The 14,962-nt window shown below is 35.7% G+C and overlaps 2 protein-coding genes across 10 annotated transcripts; both read right to left on the bottom strand.

Moving 5' to 3' along the window:
* Positions 1-452: 452 nt before the first annotated feature.
* Positions 453-4,048, bottom strand: LOC140842431 (F-box/kelch-repeat protein At5g60570). Of its 5 annotated transcripts, XR_012120410.1 has the most exons (4): positions 3,802-4,048; positions 2,042-3,687; positions 937-1,494; positions 453-847 (listed from the first exon to the last, which is right to left on the bottom strand). XR_012120410.1 is itself a non-coding variant. In XM_073210338.1 (3 exons), the coding sequence occupies exon 2, from the start codon at positions 3,267-3,269 to the stop codon at positions 2,079-2,081; it is 1,191 nt and encodes a 396-aa protein (XP_073066439.1). In that variant the 5' UTR covers positions 3,270-3,687; positions 3,802-4,048; the 3' UTR covers positions 453-871; positions 2,042-2,078. The 5 variants fall into 5 exon arrangements, 4 of the variants coding, with proteins under 4 accessions (XP_073066439.1, XP_073066440.1, XP_073066438.1 ...); XM_073210338.1 differs by lacking the exon at positions 937-1,494 and having other exon boundaries at positions 453-871; XM_073210339.1 differs by lacking the exon at positions 937-1,494 and having other exon boundaries at positions 453-819.
* A 3,419-nt stretch (positions 4,049-7,467) lies between these two features.
* LOC140842430 (serine/threonine-protein kinase GRIK2-like) lies at positions 7,468-14,929 on the bottom strand. Of its 5 annotated transcripts, none has more exons than XM_073210334.1 (12): positions 14,542-14,929; positions 14,067-14,253; positions 13,535-13,921; positions 12,522-12,596; positions 12,387-12,431; positions 11,926-12,000; positions 11,421-11,508; positions 11,213-11,337; positions 10,321-10,416; positions 9,606-9,788; positions 8,096-8,174; positions 7,468-7,991 (listed from the first exon to the last, which is right to left on the bottom strand). In XM_073210334.1, exons 3-12 carry the CDS (start codon positions 13,853-13,855, stop codon positions 7,840-7,842), a joined length of 1,239 nt encoding a protein of 412 aa, XP_073066435.1. In that variant the 5' UTR covers positions 13,856-13,921; positions 14,067-14,253; positions 14,542-14,929; the 3' UTR covers positions 7,468-7,839. The 5 variants fall into 5 exon arrangements, with proteins under 5 accessions (XP_073066435.1, XP_073066432.1, XP_073066433.1 ...); XM_073210331.1 differs by having other exon boundaries at positions 13,535-13,965; positions 14,097-14,253; XM_073210332.1 differs by having other exon boundaries at positions 14,097-14,253.
* Between the last annotated feature and the right edge of the window lie 33 nt (positions 14,930-14,962).

Here is a 14,962-nt window from a genome sequence, read left to right as displayed (position 1 = left end):
AATAAGAATACGATGTGTGTAGTGTTGTATATATGGATCTGGTTGCTGTTAAGTGCCCGGTTCTTCAGTCAAACATTACGTATCTGATTCTTGCTTGTACCAATCTTTTGGAAGAGATTGTTGGATTTGTTGTTTCTGAATTTAAGCAGCTATTAGCTTTTAGCATTGTTTGTGGAGATCGATTTGCGTATCGAAATAGGATGACAAGTTAATGGGCCGCTGGACTTGGACGTGGTTGTTCGGCCAGGAGCATGGGTATCCTTAGCTGTTTTAGATCAGCTGGAACTTGTTTCATATCGAGCTAATTTAATTGCTGGAGTTAGAAAGAAATCAAATCGATGCCGAGTGTATTATATATTATATTTGAACTCGAACTCGAATTTGGTAACTTGTTCAAAACTTGACTGGAAGCTCAAGAAATGAATGACTTCGGCCTTCATTTTGGCTCAATCTAGAATTTGAATTCTACATCTATTATTTCATTTCAAATTTAATTATCGAATTCTATAAAGAAATACTCAAATTATGCTTGGTTCAATAAATATCTTTACACGATATTAATAAATACACTCAAGTTCAAGGACATGAGCTATTGAGCCAAATAATATAGGCTTAGATCGAGCTTGAAAATGTATTCGGATATTCGTGAACTTGGTTCAAACTGGATGGTTTCTTGTATATATTGAATAATCTTCACGCGGGCTTAAAAAGCTCACAAGTCAGGCTCAATTTGCAGCTCTAATAATAGCCACTCACCGATTGCTTGTAAGATGGCTTCGGGAGCTTGCCTTGATCCTCATAATCTTAGGCGCACAATTCCTGCACCATCTCAGCATATCATCCTAGTCTGGTGAATTTTAGCGGCACAAAGCTACATAATCAGATAATCAGTTATTACTGATAAAAAATTTTAAGAGACCGGACGTAGAAAGGTACCAGGAGTCAACCAAGGTGTTTATCGACTCAAAACATAAAAATCTGGCCAATTTTCCAGTTCCAGTCCGGCTAACGACAGAACTTCCGATCCCAAAAAGATGTCCTGAATATCATATTCATTCACATTCGATGCCTACAATTCTTGTAGGATTTGGTCCGATATCTTGCATTCGATTGTCTTTGGTTCTCATTTACGCAATCTTAGTTAAACATTGGGAAGTCAATTCCAAACTCCCCATGATAAAAAATATTAATGGTTTAAAATTTTATAAAAATACAAGTATTCCTCCTTATACATTAAAGCAACACAAATTCAAATTCTAACTTCACCCGGCTGATGTCCAACATGTGTTACAGCCAGCAGCAAATAACGGTTTAATCAACACTATCTAAGAATAACTCTGTATAGCATTTAGCATTGGATGAATAGATCTCATATAAAATATGTGGAGCACTCAACACGTTCCAATCAACATTTGCTACACGAGGAGTATTTTCTCAGATGTAATATAAACCAGCCCAAGAAAGAACCATCAATGTCTTCATCATAAATCAAAGCTGATTCCAGTAAGTAAACTGTTATGAAGTGATTTTATAGTGACTTAGTTGGCACTGAGAACTGAACATGAAATACTAACAATACATGGTGCAGTTGCAGCAGGTAAACCAGACTTTCTAGGCCTGACAAGTAACATTCAGTGGGTCGATACCAACAAAACAAGTATAATGGAATTGTATACATAGCATGCACAATATTTTCCGCATAGAAATCCCACAAGTTTCAACAAACGTCAATGATATTTCATGAGACACGACTGTGAATGCTATTCGGTTTGGAATGGCGGCTAACACGAACTACCACACTTACCAACAAAAAATGAACACTAGAATGAAAAAGAGATGCATACATCACTTGATATATTTTCGTGTCATGCAGTTAATTGTGATCCCAAACAGTATCCGAGATGAGACAAAATACAAATCCAATAGTTTCAAGAGTAAAATAAAACGCATAATCAAACAACATATAAGTCGACTATTATGTCAAACAATTGAGAGATGATGACGCAAACAATAACAAATGTTGGAAAAGAAGAGAAAAGACCTAAAGGCAGAATCATGGCTCAGCAACCCATGATAGCTCAGCAACCCATGATAGCACAATTGTAGACAAAGACACCTGAATGCTCCTTCACTCCAATAATTTTCCAATCCAAAGTGTTATTCTTGACTCCCAACTTTGGATGCCAGGAATTCAAGACAATAGCTTCACCTTCAGGACCCCTTTGACCACCCACAACAAGCAGTGCCTCTCCACAGGACTTGAAAGCAAGACCCCAACCATTTGATGAGTCAGCCCTAACTGGAAGTCTCCCTACTTCGTCCCAAGAGTTCTTTTCTTTGTTATACTTCTTCACCATGTTAGTTGCATATTCGACACCATAGAGTCGGTTGTCAACTACTGCAACAAGAGGAGGTGCATGCGCTGCTCTGTTGACATTGGGATACATGCCCTCGATTTTTCTCCACTTTCTTGTATTGAGGTCAAATTCCTCCCCACAAGTTAATGAGTCGGTGGGACTAGTCATTCCACCAATAACATAAAATTTTTTATCCATGAAAAATCCAGAGCATAATCTACGAGGAGAGTGCATGCTCGGTAACATTTCCCATTTACCAGTTACAGAATTGTAAAGCTCGGCAGATTTCAAAACATTCCCATCCTTGTCACTTCCTCCAGCTATAATGGTTATTGATCCAAGACTACCTGAGGCAAAAAGACAACGAGGACGATTCATTCCTTCACACTTGACCCAATCACGGCGAGTCAGGCTGTACTTCCAAATGGCGAATTCGAACAGCTCACGTCCGAAAACCAACAACTCACTCCCCACCGCCAATGACTCCTTATCAGCACAATTAAAACAGTCATCACAAGGAATTTTAGGCAATCTCATCCACTTCTTCCTGAAGGGATCGAACGCCTCCCACCCTCTTGGATCACAAACCATATAGATCCAATGCTCCACAATCCCCAACTGCCTTCTCAGCTCATACAAATACCCACTTTTAATCAACCTATTAAATCTTGCATTTAAGAATGACAAAGAAGCATAATCTGATCTATAAGCTCGAGCAAGACACGTCAATGCAACATCATCATTCAAACCAGGGAGAAAAGATTCACTTGATTCAACAATGCAATGGCCATCATCATCTTCTCCTCTCAATATCTTTTTTATATCTTCTCCAACCATACAAGTGAGATTTGACTTATTTCGATCAAAAGATGAAAACATAAACTTTGCTAGCTTGTTGGCTTTGGAATCCATTGTAGCACTTTCCTTATCCAATAAGAAACAAATTAGCAAATCAATTGCATTCCATACCTACGAAACCCACTTAATAACAAAAAATCCCCCACTTGATGACAAAAAATCCCGATGCGTCTTTATTTTTTTATATTTCTTTCTATTGAAATCAAGCTCCAGTCATCTCTAGCAACAGTATACCCAATCTTTCAATCCGAGCCAACGATTCATACACTTGTGAAATCCTTATCCGCTGAAAAAAAAGCATTCAATCTGTATCATCAAACCACCCTTTATTGAGACAGACTTAAAAATCCTCAATTTATTCTCAAATCTCTCCAACCCCGTAGCAATACAAAAATGGTCTCTATAAAGACTCAAACTTTCAGAAAAACAAGCGTAACCCCATAAAAAATTCGCAGCTCCTTCTCCAGGTATTCTGAAGAAACAGACAAATTTACAATACACACAATTAGTTAATCACTCATCTGCAAAGCACGTAAAAACTAATTTTTTAATTAATATAAAAGGATCAATCGATTCGGATTCTAACCGGGTATCACGAGTTAATCAGATCTTCTTTCATGAGGAAGGAAGCAAGCATCAGCCCGGTCTTCCAGCAGTCCGACTCAGCGGCACATTCTTCCGCCCCCCCGAAAAGAAATAGGGCTCAATCGCAGCTCATATAAATGGAGCTCCGGCAAGCATCGCCGCCAGAAGCGGTGTCCAAAGCGAGTTATTGTGGGAGAAAATGGTATGAATTTTGTTGTGTGAAGGAATTTATTTGGGACCTTAATTATTACTATTTCTGATGTATTACGGGTCAACTTTGTGTTTTACTTTTAATAAACGCGTGCCCCCTGCCCTATCCTTTTAAAGCTCTTTTCCATTTTTGCATATTTTCAGTTATCCACTTCCTTTTTTTACTAGCTAAAATTGAAAACCAACAAATTTATTAATCTAACAAATTTTTTCACAGACAGATCAATTTAACGAGACATATATCTCATTTAGCTTGATTTATGAAAAATATTATTTTTATATCTAAAGTATTACATTTTACTACAGATATGGATGACAACGACTCGTGTCTTACATCTAACATGTCAGGTACTTTTACAATAGTTTTTTATAATATTTTTTTTTATTAAATCAGTTGTGTATAAATTATTCGATTTTATATTAAATTTACACTTTTTTGGGGTTATTTAATGGGAGATTCTTCTATAAATTATAATGAATTAGAATACTTGTTGTCGTTTGTGCCCATTGGGTATTTTGAAATCTTGATATTTTAGTATAATTATTATTTTGTGGATTATCATTAGGTAAAACAATTATTATAATAGTAGGAATTTGATCTGTTTTATTAATAAATGGATATGCAAAAAAAAAAGTGTTCGTCATTTTATATACATTTCTTTTAATATTTATATATACTTACTTGCATGTGCATAATATGATGAAAAAATTACATGTAATAATGGGGATATTTACGAACAATATTAATGCATGTATGTACTTTCTATATGCATTAAAACTTTTTGTCTATTATACTTTATACAAATAATGGGGAGTGGCACGGACATAATATGAAGGAGAATTCAATTATTGTAAAGATTTATTATATTATTTTTGGAGTATATTACTTATGCTATTTCAGACCAGTAAAAATTTATATATTAAAGATCATCGAGCTAAAATCATACTATATATATTTTTAAAAACTTTTTTTAACCTTTAATTGATTTTCGCTATTTTTGGAGTTAGAATTCTAATTTTGAGTTAATTTTACGCCTATACACAATACTACAAAAAAAAAAATCATTATATATTCTTTTTGCAAGAAAGGACGGGGACTTTACTTTTTGACTTTTCCCATAAGATTTTAGGTTTTTTGCGTGAGGATTATTTAGGGGTCGGTACGGTACGGTATATCGTATCGAACTATAGTATCGTATATCGTATCGAAAATAATGATATGGAATTTTTTCATACCGATATCGATACTACACATTCGGTATACCGAATTTTCGGTATGTAAAAAGTTCATATCGATACCGAAAATTTTGTCGTTTACTGATACCGAAAATTGCGGTACAGTATCATACCGAAATTTTCGGTATACTGATTTTTTCGGTAAGTTCGGTATTTTTTTCGGTAAGATTTTTCGGTATTTCGGTATTTTTTCCCACTCTTAAGATTATCATATTATTTTTATTTGTATTAAAAACACGTGGAGAAAATATATTCCTATCTTGAATCAAATTATTATTATTTTTTGCTTTATATTATAAAATTGGATGAGTTGGATAGATAATTTCATGAGCAAATATGTGTTCTTTGACTTCCCTGTGAATGCTAGTGAACGAGTATTTTGAACCCGGGGAAGTTGGTCTGCACACTTGAAAACAAGAAACATGCCAGAAAGGTCTATGACATGGTCATTCTGATGCTTAACTCAGTCAAATATGCACACAAAAGAAATAAAGTATTTTTAAATGAGGATAGAAAGAGTGCTTGTGAGAATAAATGTGAACTCCTTGATTTCACTTTTATTGAGAGTATTTATAAGTTACCAGAGTCAGAGTCAGGACCAATTTGAGATGTAAGGGCATGGGACACTTCTTGGCCTTAGCATGATATGAGAACATAGAGGGAAACAAGTCCCTAGAATATGTGAACATGGCCTATGATTAATTGACTTAGTCTCCTTATGTTGCCCGATTGAAGCCATGGGCACGGACTTGTACAACTTGGTAGTGGTCTGATAAGTTTCCCAGGTTGATGATTTCGGGGTCATCCTTGAACCCAGGCGGAGAAAAAAGAAACAAAGTAGAGCCATTCCAAAGTTGGTCTCAGTAACCCAAGAGAAAAATGGTAGAAGCCAGCCCATGTAAAAAAAAAATATCATTTTTAAATCACTCCTGAACATACATCAACCCGAAAAACCTATCAAACCACTACCAACTTGCACAAGCCCGGGCCCATGACCTCAACCAGGAAACACAAGGAGACTATGTCAGTTGATCATGGACCATATCCACCGATATCGACGGGTCTGTTCCCCCTCCACGTTCTCAGATAATGCTGAAGCCAAGACGTGATCTACGTCCTCACATCGTGGCCATTACTCTAACATTTCGGAGTGGTAACCGACTTTGCTATTTTATAATACTCTCAGCAAAAGTTCATTCTCATAAACACTACTTTTATACAAATATAAAAGTATTTTTTATCTTTTGTATGAAAATTTGACTGATTTGAATGAGACTGATCACACCAAAAACCCTAATATCGTTTTTTTTTTTTGTTTTCAAGTGTGCAAATCATCTAGTCCAAATTCATGTTGCCCAGTCATTGGTATTCACGGAAAAGAAACACATTTCTACACGGAAACTAACTCGCCAATTTTGCTGAGTAATATCGACATATGAAAAAATGTGCACGACATAGCTTTCAAAACAAATATAGTCCAATTGTTGTGACGCGACACTCAACAACTGACAACTAAGCAAGTTTAGCATTTAGATAGGATTTTTTGGCACTTAATATTACACGTTAATGATAGCAATATTTTGGTATTCTTTTTTCTAAATTATTATTACTCATAGATAGATATTTAATTTGAATTTGTGAATTCTAAAAATGCACGCATTTTACGATACATGGACTTTTAATTAATTTTCTGTCTATTTTTAAAAATTAAAAAACAAGATGTAACGTGTTCTAGCTATTGTCAATTTTTTAAGCAGATTTAAACAAGACATATGAAGTATTTTAATGATAAGATAATTAGAATACAAAAACTTAAACAAAATTCCTAAAAAATAATATGTCTTTTATATGGATGATAGCACGATAGATTTGAGACGAGTGTGGCTAAACCCAGACCTCCGCCTCACTTTAGACTCGTCTCTCCCCGAAAATCCAGCTAATATCATCCGGATCGGACCTGTTAAAAATTGTATATTTATTAAAGTTAATCATTATGCTATTTTTAAAATATTAATAAGTCATTAAATTTACTTTCAGATTTATATTAATAATATTAAGAAAGAAAATATTATTGGAAATCAAAATCTATTAATTTATATTAAACTCTTAACAAAATAAAATTAATGATTATATATTTTCATTTTAAACATAGTATTATAAAATAAAATTATTTCAATATTAAAATATTATAAGGTAAATTAACAATTAAAGTATATCTCAATAAATAAAATATAAATGAATTCTTAATATATATAGTGGCGGGACGGTCCTTCGCCAAGACTTGCCCCCAACATGTTTGAGACCCGATCGACCGGGTCTAAACCCGTCAATCCAAGACAAATTTAATGCACAACTAAGTTTAAATCCAATTCATTGTCATCTGTAGTATCTTAGAAAAGTGGTTTATCAAAACATCTCTAACTGTACTCTATTAACTCCAAAAAGTTGAGGACAAAACTTCCCATACTTGCAGCCCAAGACACTCCACACTTGCTCGAAAGCTGGAAACTAAAGCCATCATCTCAATATCTGGGCACTACACTTTTTCTCTGTTAACTGGGCAGGCGAAAATCACTGCATTACCCAACTGCTGTCAAATGAGACCATCGGTTTCACAACATTCAGGCACCTTTTTCTGGAGATCATGGCGCTTGCACCAGCACAGGTATGGAAGAATTGGCCCGGCTTCTGCAACAACCCACGCGTTCTGCGTGACATCCTCTAGAGTCATTCTTTGCAAAGGATCTGCACAATAGATTCACTCATCGGTGATGCAAAAATAGAGCTGAGGTACATTTCAAATGCCTCAGAAAATAATGATAAATAATGCAACTGAGTGGAAGACCGACCTCTGCACAGAAGGCCCTCGAGCAGACTCTTTAACAGAGGGCTCATTTCATCAGGGAGTAACAATGGGTCGTTAACGATCTGAGGGTATCAACATCGATATCAATTACTAGAGAGCAATATTTTGCCGAAATAAGGTGGAACAGGGAGACATACTTGTATAGATAATACACATGAAGGAATTTACAAGTTCTAATGACCATGTCCCGATCTTGGACTCCCTTACAGGGCCTTTTCCCTCATGATCTTTCCACATGCGCCATTACTCACAGAACCCCTAGCAGTGGAGTACGTGCCTCCCCAGGTTTCGATCCCAAGACCTCCAGTTTAAGTACTTGGATCCTTGAAACTTGATACCAATTGAGCTAGTTATAGAAGGTCAGTTTATAGACCTTGGTCCCTAAGTTATTTGCAAGAACTGCAAAGGGATTTGAATATGGTTTTTGGGTGAAGCCCTTTTTCCAGTCGTCCTTCTAACGGTATCCGCTTATCTTGTTTTTTTTAGTTATTGGGATGTATCCCCCTAAGATTCCGCTGATAACCATGAGTGAACTTTATTCTAGAAAGAATGTGTGGTAAGTAAAAGAAACAGTTACTCTCCAGCTTTTTCATCCGAACTGTTTATTCGTGGAGCGCGATTGTTCTATTCGTAACCACGAATGGAATTCGATTGTCCAAATCGCGTGTGTTTAGCAAAATACAATGTATTGAAAGAATCAAAAAAGCAAAAGCAAATCCGACTATTAGCCTTTTTACAGTGGATGTAGTAGCATCATACTTAGGATGAGAGGCACGCGTCAACCCAAAAGCCAAGTAACTCAATTGGTACCAGGTTTCAAGGATCCAAGTACTTAGCCTGGAGGTCTTGGGATCGAAACCTGGAGAGGCACGTACTCCACTGCTAGGGGTGAAGAGTTCTGTGAGTAATGACGCATGTGGAAAGCCCGTGAGGGAAAAGGTCCTATAAGGGAGCCCAAGATCGGGATAACCTTTTAGTGTAATGACCATGGGCTATCCCAATCTTGGGCCTTCTTTCCCTCACGGGCTTTCCACATGTGTCATTACTCATAACATTATCTCACCCCTGACAGTGGTTTCTTTCGCCTCCCCAATTCTCGAACATAAGACCTTCAAGATAAGTACTTAGATTCATAAGACTTGGTACCAATTGAGCTGGTACCAAGTCTTATGAATCTAAGTACTTATCCTGGAGGTCTTAGGTTCGAGACTTCGGGAGACGAAAGAAACCACTGCTAGGGGCGAGATAATGTTATGAGTAATGATGTATGTGGAAAGCCCGTGAGGGAAAGAAGGCCGCTCAATTGGTACCGGGTTTCAAGTATCCAAGTACTTAGTTTGGAGGTCTTGGGATCGAAACCTGGGGAGACACGTACTCCACTTCCAGGGGTGGAGAGTTTTGTGAGTAATGGCGCATGTGGAAAACCCGTGAGGGAAAAGTCACTATAAGGGAGCACAAGATCGGGTCGTACATCAAGAGTTGACTATACACACCTTGTCATACGTATCTTGCAGGTTCTCTCCCAAAAACGGGTATTTTCCGAGAACCATACAGTATAAAGTAACTCCGACTGCCCATGTATCAGCTGCTTTTCCATAATAAGTTTCACCTATACAGCACTCGGGAGCTGTAAATACAGGAGTTCCAGGAGAACGACGAAGCTCATCATTATCATCCTACACATGAAAATGTAGCGAATTGAGTTCATGACACTGAAAGTTGAATGCCAGATGAGCAAAAAGAAAAATTATTTTGTATAAAATATTTTATATGGTTATTCTACTCAAGTCCTTTATAAAGCAAAATACGTCCTCTGGTATACCAACATCATTTTCGAATGCGGGCATATTCTTCACAAGAAATCCAGAATTAGATTCAATCATTAAGTGAACAAGCAAGAATCCGCTATGATAGAGTCTAAAAAAATGATACGATACTACCAAAATAAAGGTGATATCCAAGTAAAAACAAACAATGAAATATGAAATTTCCTACAGGGACGTATAAAGTAAAAATTTTCCCTAACCAAAAATCCAATCTCAGAAACAATATAGACTGAATGCATATGTCCATGAATTTCAGATAGTTATTCCTGTAAGTGATTCACGATTGATGTGTCCACATTTCAGCACTAAGTAGCACGAGTCTGGGAATCAATCACAAGCTCTCTCTTTCACATGATCAAATAAATCAATAAGAGTTACTTACCTCAAAAATCTGACTGACGCTAAAATCACCGATCTTGATGGCACCAGAACCAGTAATTAATAAATTATCTGGTTTGATATCCCCATGCACTATGTTCTGTTATTTGGAGCAAATAAATACTATCTTCAGTTTTCTAGAACTGAAAAACCAAGCATGACAAACTCGAGCTCATGATATTTTTCTTTAGTGGTAAACTCATGTCAAGTTGCGCATCACACGATCATAAATGCATTTCGATTTTAAACAATTCATGAGCATGCAGTGTGTTTCAATCCTTCAATAAAAAGCTAAAAGTAGAACAAAAATTACAAGAATGAGGTCCATATACCAAAATACCAAACAAAGAAGCAGAGCTGAAAAATCCTTTTTCTGCCTAAAATGTGAACCATAAAATAAGATCTGTGCATGTTACTACTTAATATCATAGGTTGCTGCATAAAACTTGGCCACTTTTATTAATTATTAATTAAATAATAAAAGTAGAATAATGAGCTCGTCTTTCAGATGGATACAAAACACACTAACAGGACTAGGCTGTAGACCAATGTAGAGTTCTAAAATTGTAGTATTACTTCACACAATACTAACTTAATATAGATGAATACTAACTTAATATAGATGAAATGATGTAAACAGGCACATGATGAGGTTAAGCACTATATACTCAGAAACATTTAACGTAAGGATATTTACAAATCGACGTTTAAAATTTTTGTCAGCTTAAGGTGATAGTAAAAATCTGGGAAAAGTGAGCAACATACACCAGTACTTCCTCAGCATCATACATCATTGTGTAAGATCAAATAACATAGACGGTTAAAGAAAATCAAGATATACAAAAGGTATATTCAATTAACAAAATAAATAGCAAACAGAAGTCTAAACACCATACATGAGCATGAAGATACATCAAACCAGAAACTACATCACGTAAGTACTTCCGTGCAGTACTTTCTCCCAGGCAACATGCAGGACCGCTACCATCAAAGACCCATTTGCCTTCCACATATTCAAGAACTGAACAAAAGTAGCTTTGAAGTCACATAACGAAAGCCACTATTGGCTGGGGCGGAAACAAAATCAGGGACATTATAGAATACCCATATATAAGTGATCACTTGTAGGGTCATCGATAACTTCAATTAGATTGACGATATTGGGATGGCTCAATACCTTCATTATTAAAACCTGCAAGCATATCATCCATCTATTGTAAAACTGGAATGATGAAAGGAGAACTGCAATAGGTTTAAACAGAACAGCACATCTAAGATTATCAAAGGACCGCTGAAAAAATGATTATACACCCCCAACAATCAATATATAATTGATAAAGAATGCTCAGAAAGATGGATGCACATGACATCTGAAAGAAGTGGAGATTATCAAGTAATTTAGGCTACTCGCAATTGGTTTTAAAAGAAAATTTTACATAGACATGGCGGGAGGATATTTTGCAAGACAATGGTCATGACACACCACATGATGGTTAGAAAGCCAGAAAACATCTACATTATAGGCATAAAAGAAATAACCTCAGTACAAATGAAGCAACATACTTGCAACCACCTGAAAAGATGACATACAAGAAGAAGTTATCATTACCTCACGAAGAACATCAGACATGGCAGTTTCTGAAGGTGTGACTCGTATCTTCAACAAATAAGACTTGTGAAAGGACTGCCAAAAAAAGAGAACAGCTGATATCATGTAAAGCTATTTCTAATAACTTCATTCTTACATGGGTTCTCGTTATATATTCTGGAGAACCAATAAAAGGTTCTAAAAACAAAGAATAATCTAGCTTTCTGTCATTGTGTTAGAGATTATTATAATGTAAATGTGCAAATGAAAACTGTCAGCTGATCAACAAAATAGAGTGTGATATCCACATTCAAAGGCTGTCTCTGTTATATTTTTGGGTGTGATACGATTTAAAGCAGATCCGAGCTGCAAAAAGATCAATAAAAATTACCCGAAAGGAATTTTGAAAAGAGTGTATGAGAATTTAGAAACTGCATACGTAAATATCTAAATAACTAAGTAACCAAGAAACAAGACATCACCTTTATAGCATAACTTTTACCATCTATATTACTCCGGTAGAGAACCTGCATATTGTACAATACAGGGCAAAAAGATTACATGTAATATTCCATAGAGAAATCTAGAAGGCGAGATACTTTTACCATTAGCCTCACCACTTTTCCATAGCTGCCACCACCAATCTTTCGTTCATAGACATACTCATTAACGGTTTTGATTCCATTTTCATCCTGAAATTAGTCGAGTTAATTTGAGCAGAATAATGATAAGTAGCAATGGATTAATTACTACTGTCATAGTAGATATTTATTTTATCTGATTTAAGAAACTTTCATTTAAGGATGAACAAACGAGAAAATGATCAGTTTTTGTTAAGTACAATCTCATTCTTCTGAGCATAAAGCTTGAGCTACTACTTTATGTCTGCATTGGTAATTGAAAACCTACATTAACACGCTCTAATTGTAGTGACAAGGAAATTGAGAAGAAATAATCATCATTACCACAATTCTATCACACAAAACACATTGATAAAAACATAGAAAATTTCATTCTACCAACCTTGAAAGACCCATCATTAACTAGCAGAGATTTTTAGAGCTCTATTCTTTATTAATATTGATAATAGACCTTTTAAAGATTTTTTACTTGCAGTGCAGGGCGGATGTATATTGGCTCAAATATCAACTCAAGGGGGAAAACTATCTAGTTTGGTAAACTAGAACATAAATCATTAATTGGGATAAATTTACATATTTAGACGAAAAAGTTCCCAACACAAACTTTGAATGCTAAAATGTAACTCATACAAGTACAGAAATCTTTAAACATTCAGGTAACCACAGTCATTTGCTTGTGTTTAAGTAACAATCACATGTATTGAACAATTAAGCAAAGTTAAATATCCACACAAAGTGACTTTAACATATATAAAAGATAGGGGATAATTTCTATGTTTGTTTTGGCGGAACAACTTTGTGATCCTCCGAGAAACTAAAAGGTGCAAGACACCAAGTAAAATTGGTGGACGAGGAGACGTTCATAAAAAAAAGTTAAGATTTCAATATATCACTTCGGATATTTATATATAAATATCAAAGCAAGGTACAATTCCCCAAAGTACATCAACTAAATCCAAAAATTGGAGGGGACATGTCACACAGTTTACCTCTGAGCGAAGGACACTGTGGGTTTCCTTCACAGGGAATTCCCGGCAAATGAATCCATGCTGCATCCAATACCTGAGATTCTCCTCAGCTCGTTTGGTAGGGCTTTGGAAATCACAGTCTTCCCCATTTCCATCATCAGCCACATCTCTGTTAGAAAAGCCATCATCCTCATCTTCTGTCTCTTCATCCAATAAGAACTCGCATGCAGTGCTATCACCCAATCCTCTAATTTTGTTGGATTTTTTTCCAAAGCTAAAACCAAACCAGCCACAGCAACCCACTGCTGTCATTTTCTCCATCGTATCCCTCTTAACAAACATCACAAGACTAAAGTTCTAACCAATCATTTCAATAAACAAAACGCTAACCAACCAGAACCCAGAGTCCTGAACGAAGAAAAACAGCAAATCAAATTAAGACCAGCACGTTCCTTCAAAAACCAACAAAAAGATTAACACCGTATCAGTTGATTTTGAAGCTATTAAGCACAAATTTTGATTCCAATTTAACTTCCAAAGTTCAATCAAATACCAAAAGACACCAAAGTAAAATTTTCTGCACCTGAGATGAGAAATAAAGTTAATGACGGCCTTCAATACTTGAAGTGGCCTGATCAGTTATGGCATTCGAGAGGATGCCATTCAGCAAAGTGAAAGAAACAATTAATCAACTCGATACCATCACAATGTGGAGGTGACATCTCGGAAAATGTCGCGACCTTTTCGCCGAACAAGAGAACACCCAAAAAAAATTAAAAAATTTATGAGTATTTTTTTAATTCAAGCCGGCGTTCTTACTGTTCAGATAACGAAACATGATTATAATATACACAGGCAGATACGTTTGAATCGTGGGCTAATTTCAAGAAAGGTAAAAAGAATAGCTTTTTAAATCATAAGATAACACAACGAAAATGATAATATAAAATTAGTAGAATGACAGATAGATACAAAAGACCCATTCAACAAAAAAGCTGAACATTTTTTGAAAAAATCGCATACACTACCTGTCTTGTGATGATGCTCAACAACGTGAACAAAAAACCCAGCTCAGAAATCTACAGAAGATCTGATTTTCAACGTGCCACAGAAAACAAAAATGGAACTAGAACGAAAAATATATATATCAGAATAAGGAAGAAGAGCCGAAAGTTCGAATCCCAATCCCAATTCTGATTCAGATTCAAATTCAAAGCCCTCCCTCAGCTTTATCACATTGTAATCAATCAATCTTTAACAAAATTTTCGCTACTAAAATAAAGGAACACGGGAATGAATTTTAATGCATGAGATTGAAAAATATTAAGAGGGAAAAATGGGCAAACGTAGAAGTTTCAGAAATTGGAAAAATAAAGATTTGAACTTGGTTCTTCTGTGGATGAAAATGATGTCAATTTACTTACTTATACAATACATTATTAGACAAAT

Source organism: Primulina eburnea, chromosome 10 (genome assembly GCF_022965805.1).
Source record: "Primulina eburnea isolate SZY01 chromosome 10, ASM2296580v1, whole genome shotgun sequence".
NCBI lineage: Eukaryota > Viridiplantae > Streptophyta > Magnoliopsida > Lamiales > Gesneriaceae > Primulina > Primulina eburnea.
The sequence above is the reverse complement of the archived record's forward strand: the minus strand, read 5'-3'. Positions and strand labels throughout refer to the sequence as shown.

Coding starts and splice junctions, on each gene's coding strand:
- LOC140842430 (XM_073210334.1), bottom strand. CDS start 13,855: ATGTTTGTTAAGAGGGATACGATGGAGAAAATGACAGCAGTGGGTTGC. Junction 11,338..11,420: donor AAGTGATCACTTATATATGG/GTATTCTATAAT, acceptor ACTTTTGTTCAG/TTCTTGAATATGTGGAAGGC. Junction 8,175..9,605: donor TGCAAGATACGTATGACAAG/GTGTGTATAGTC, acceptor TGATACCCTCAG/ATCGTTAACGACCCATTGTT.
- LOC140842431 (XM_073210338.1), bottom strand. CDS start 3,269: ATGGATTCCAAAGCCAACAAGCTAGCAAAGTTTATGTTTTCATCTTTT.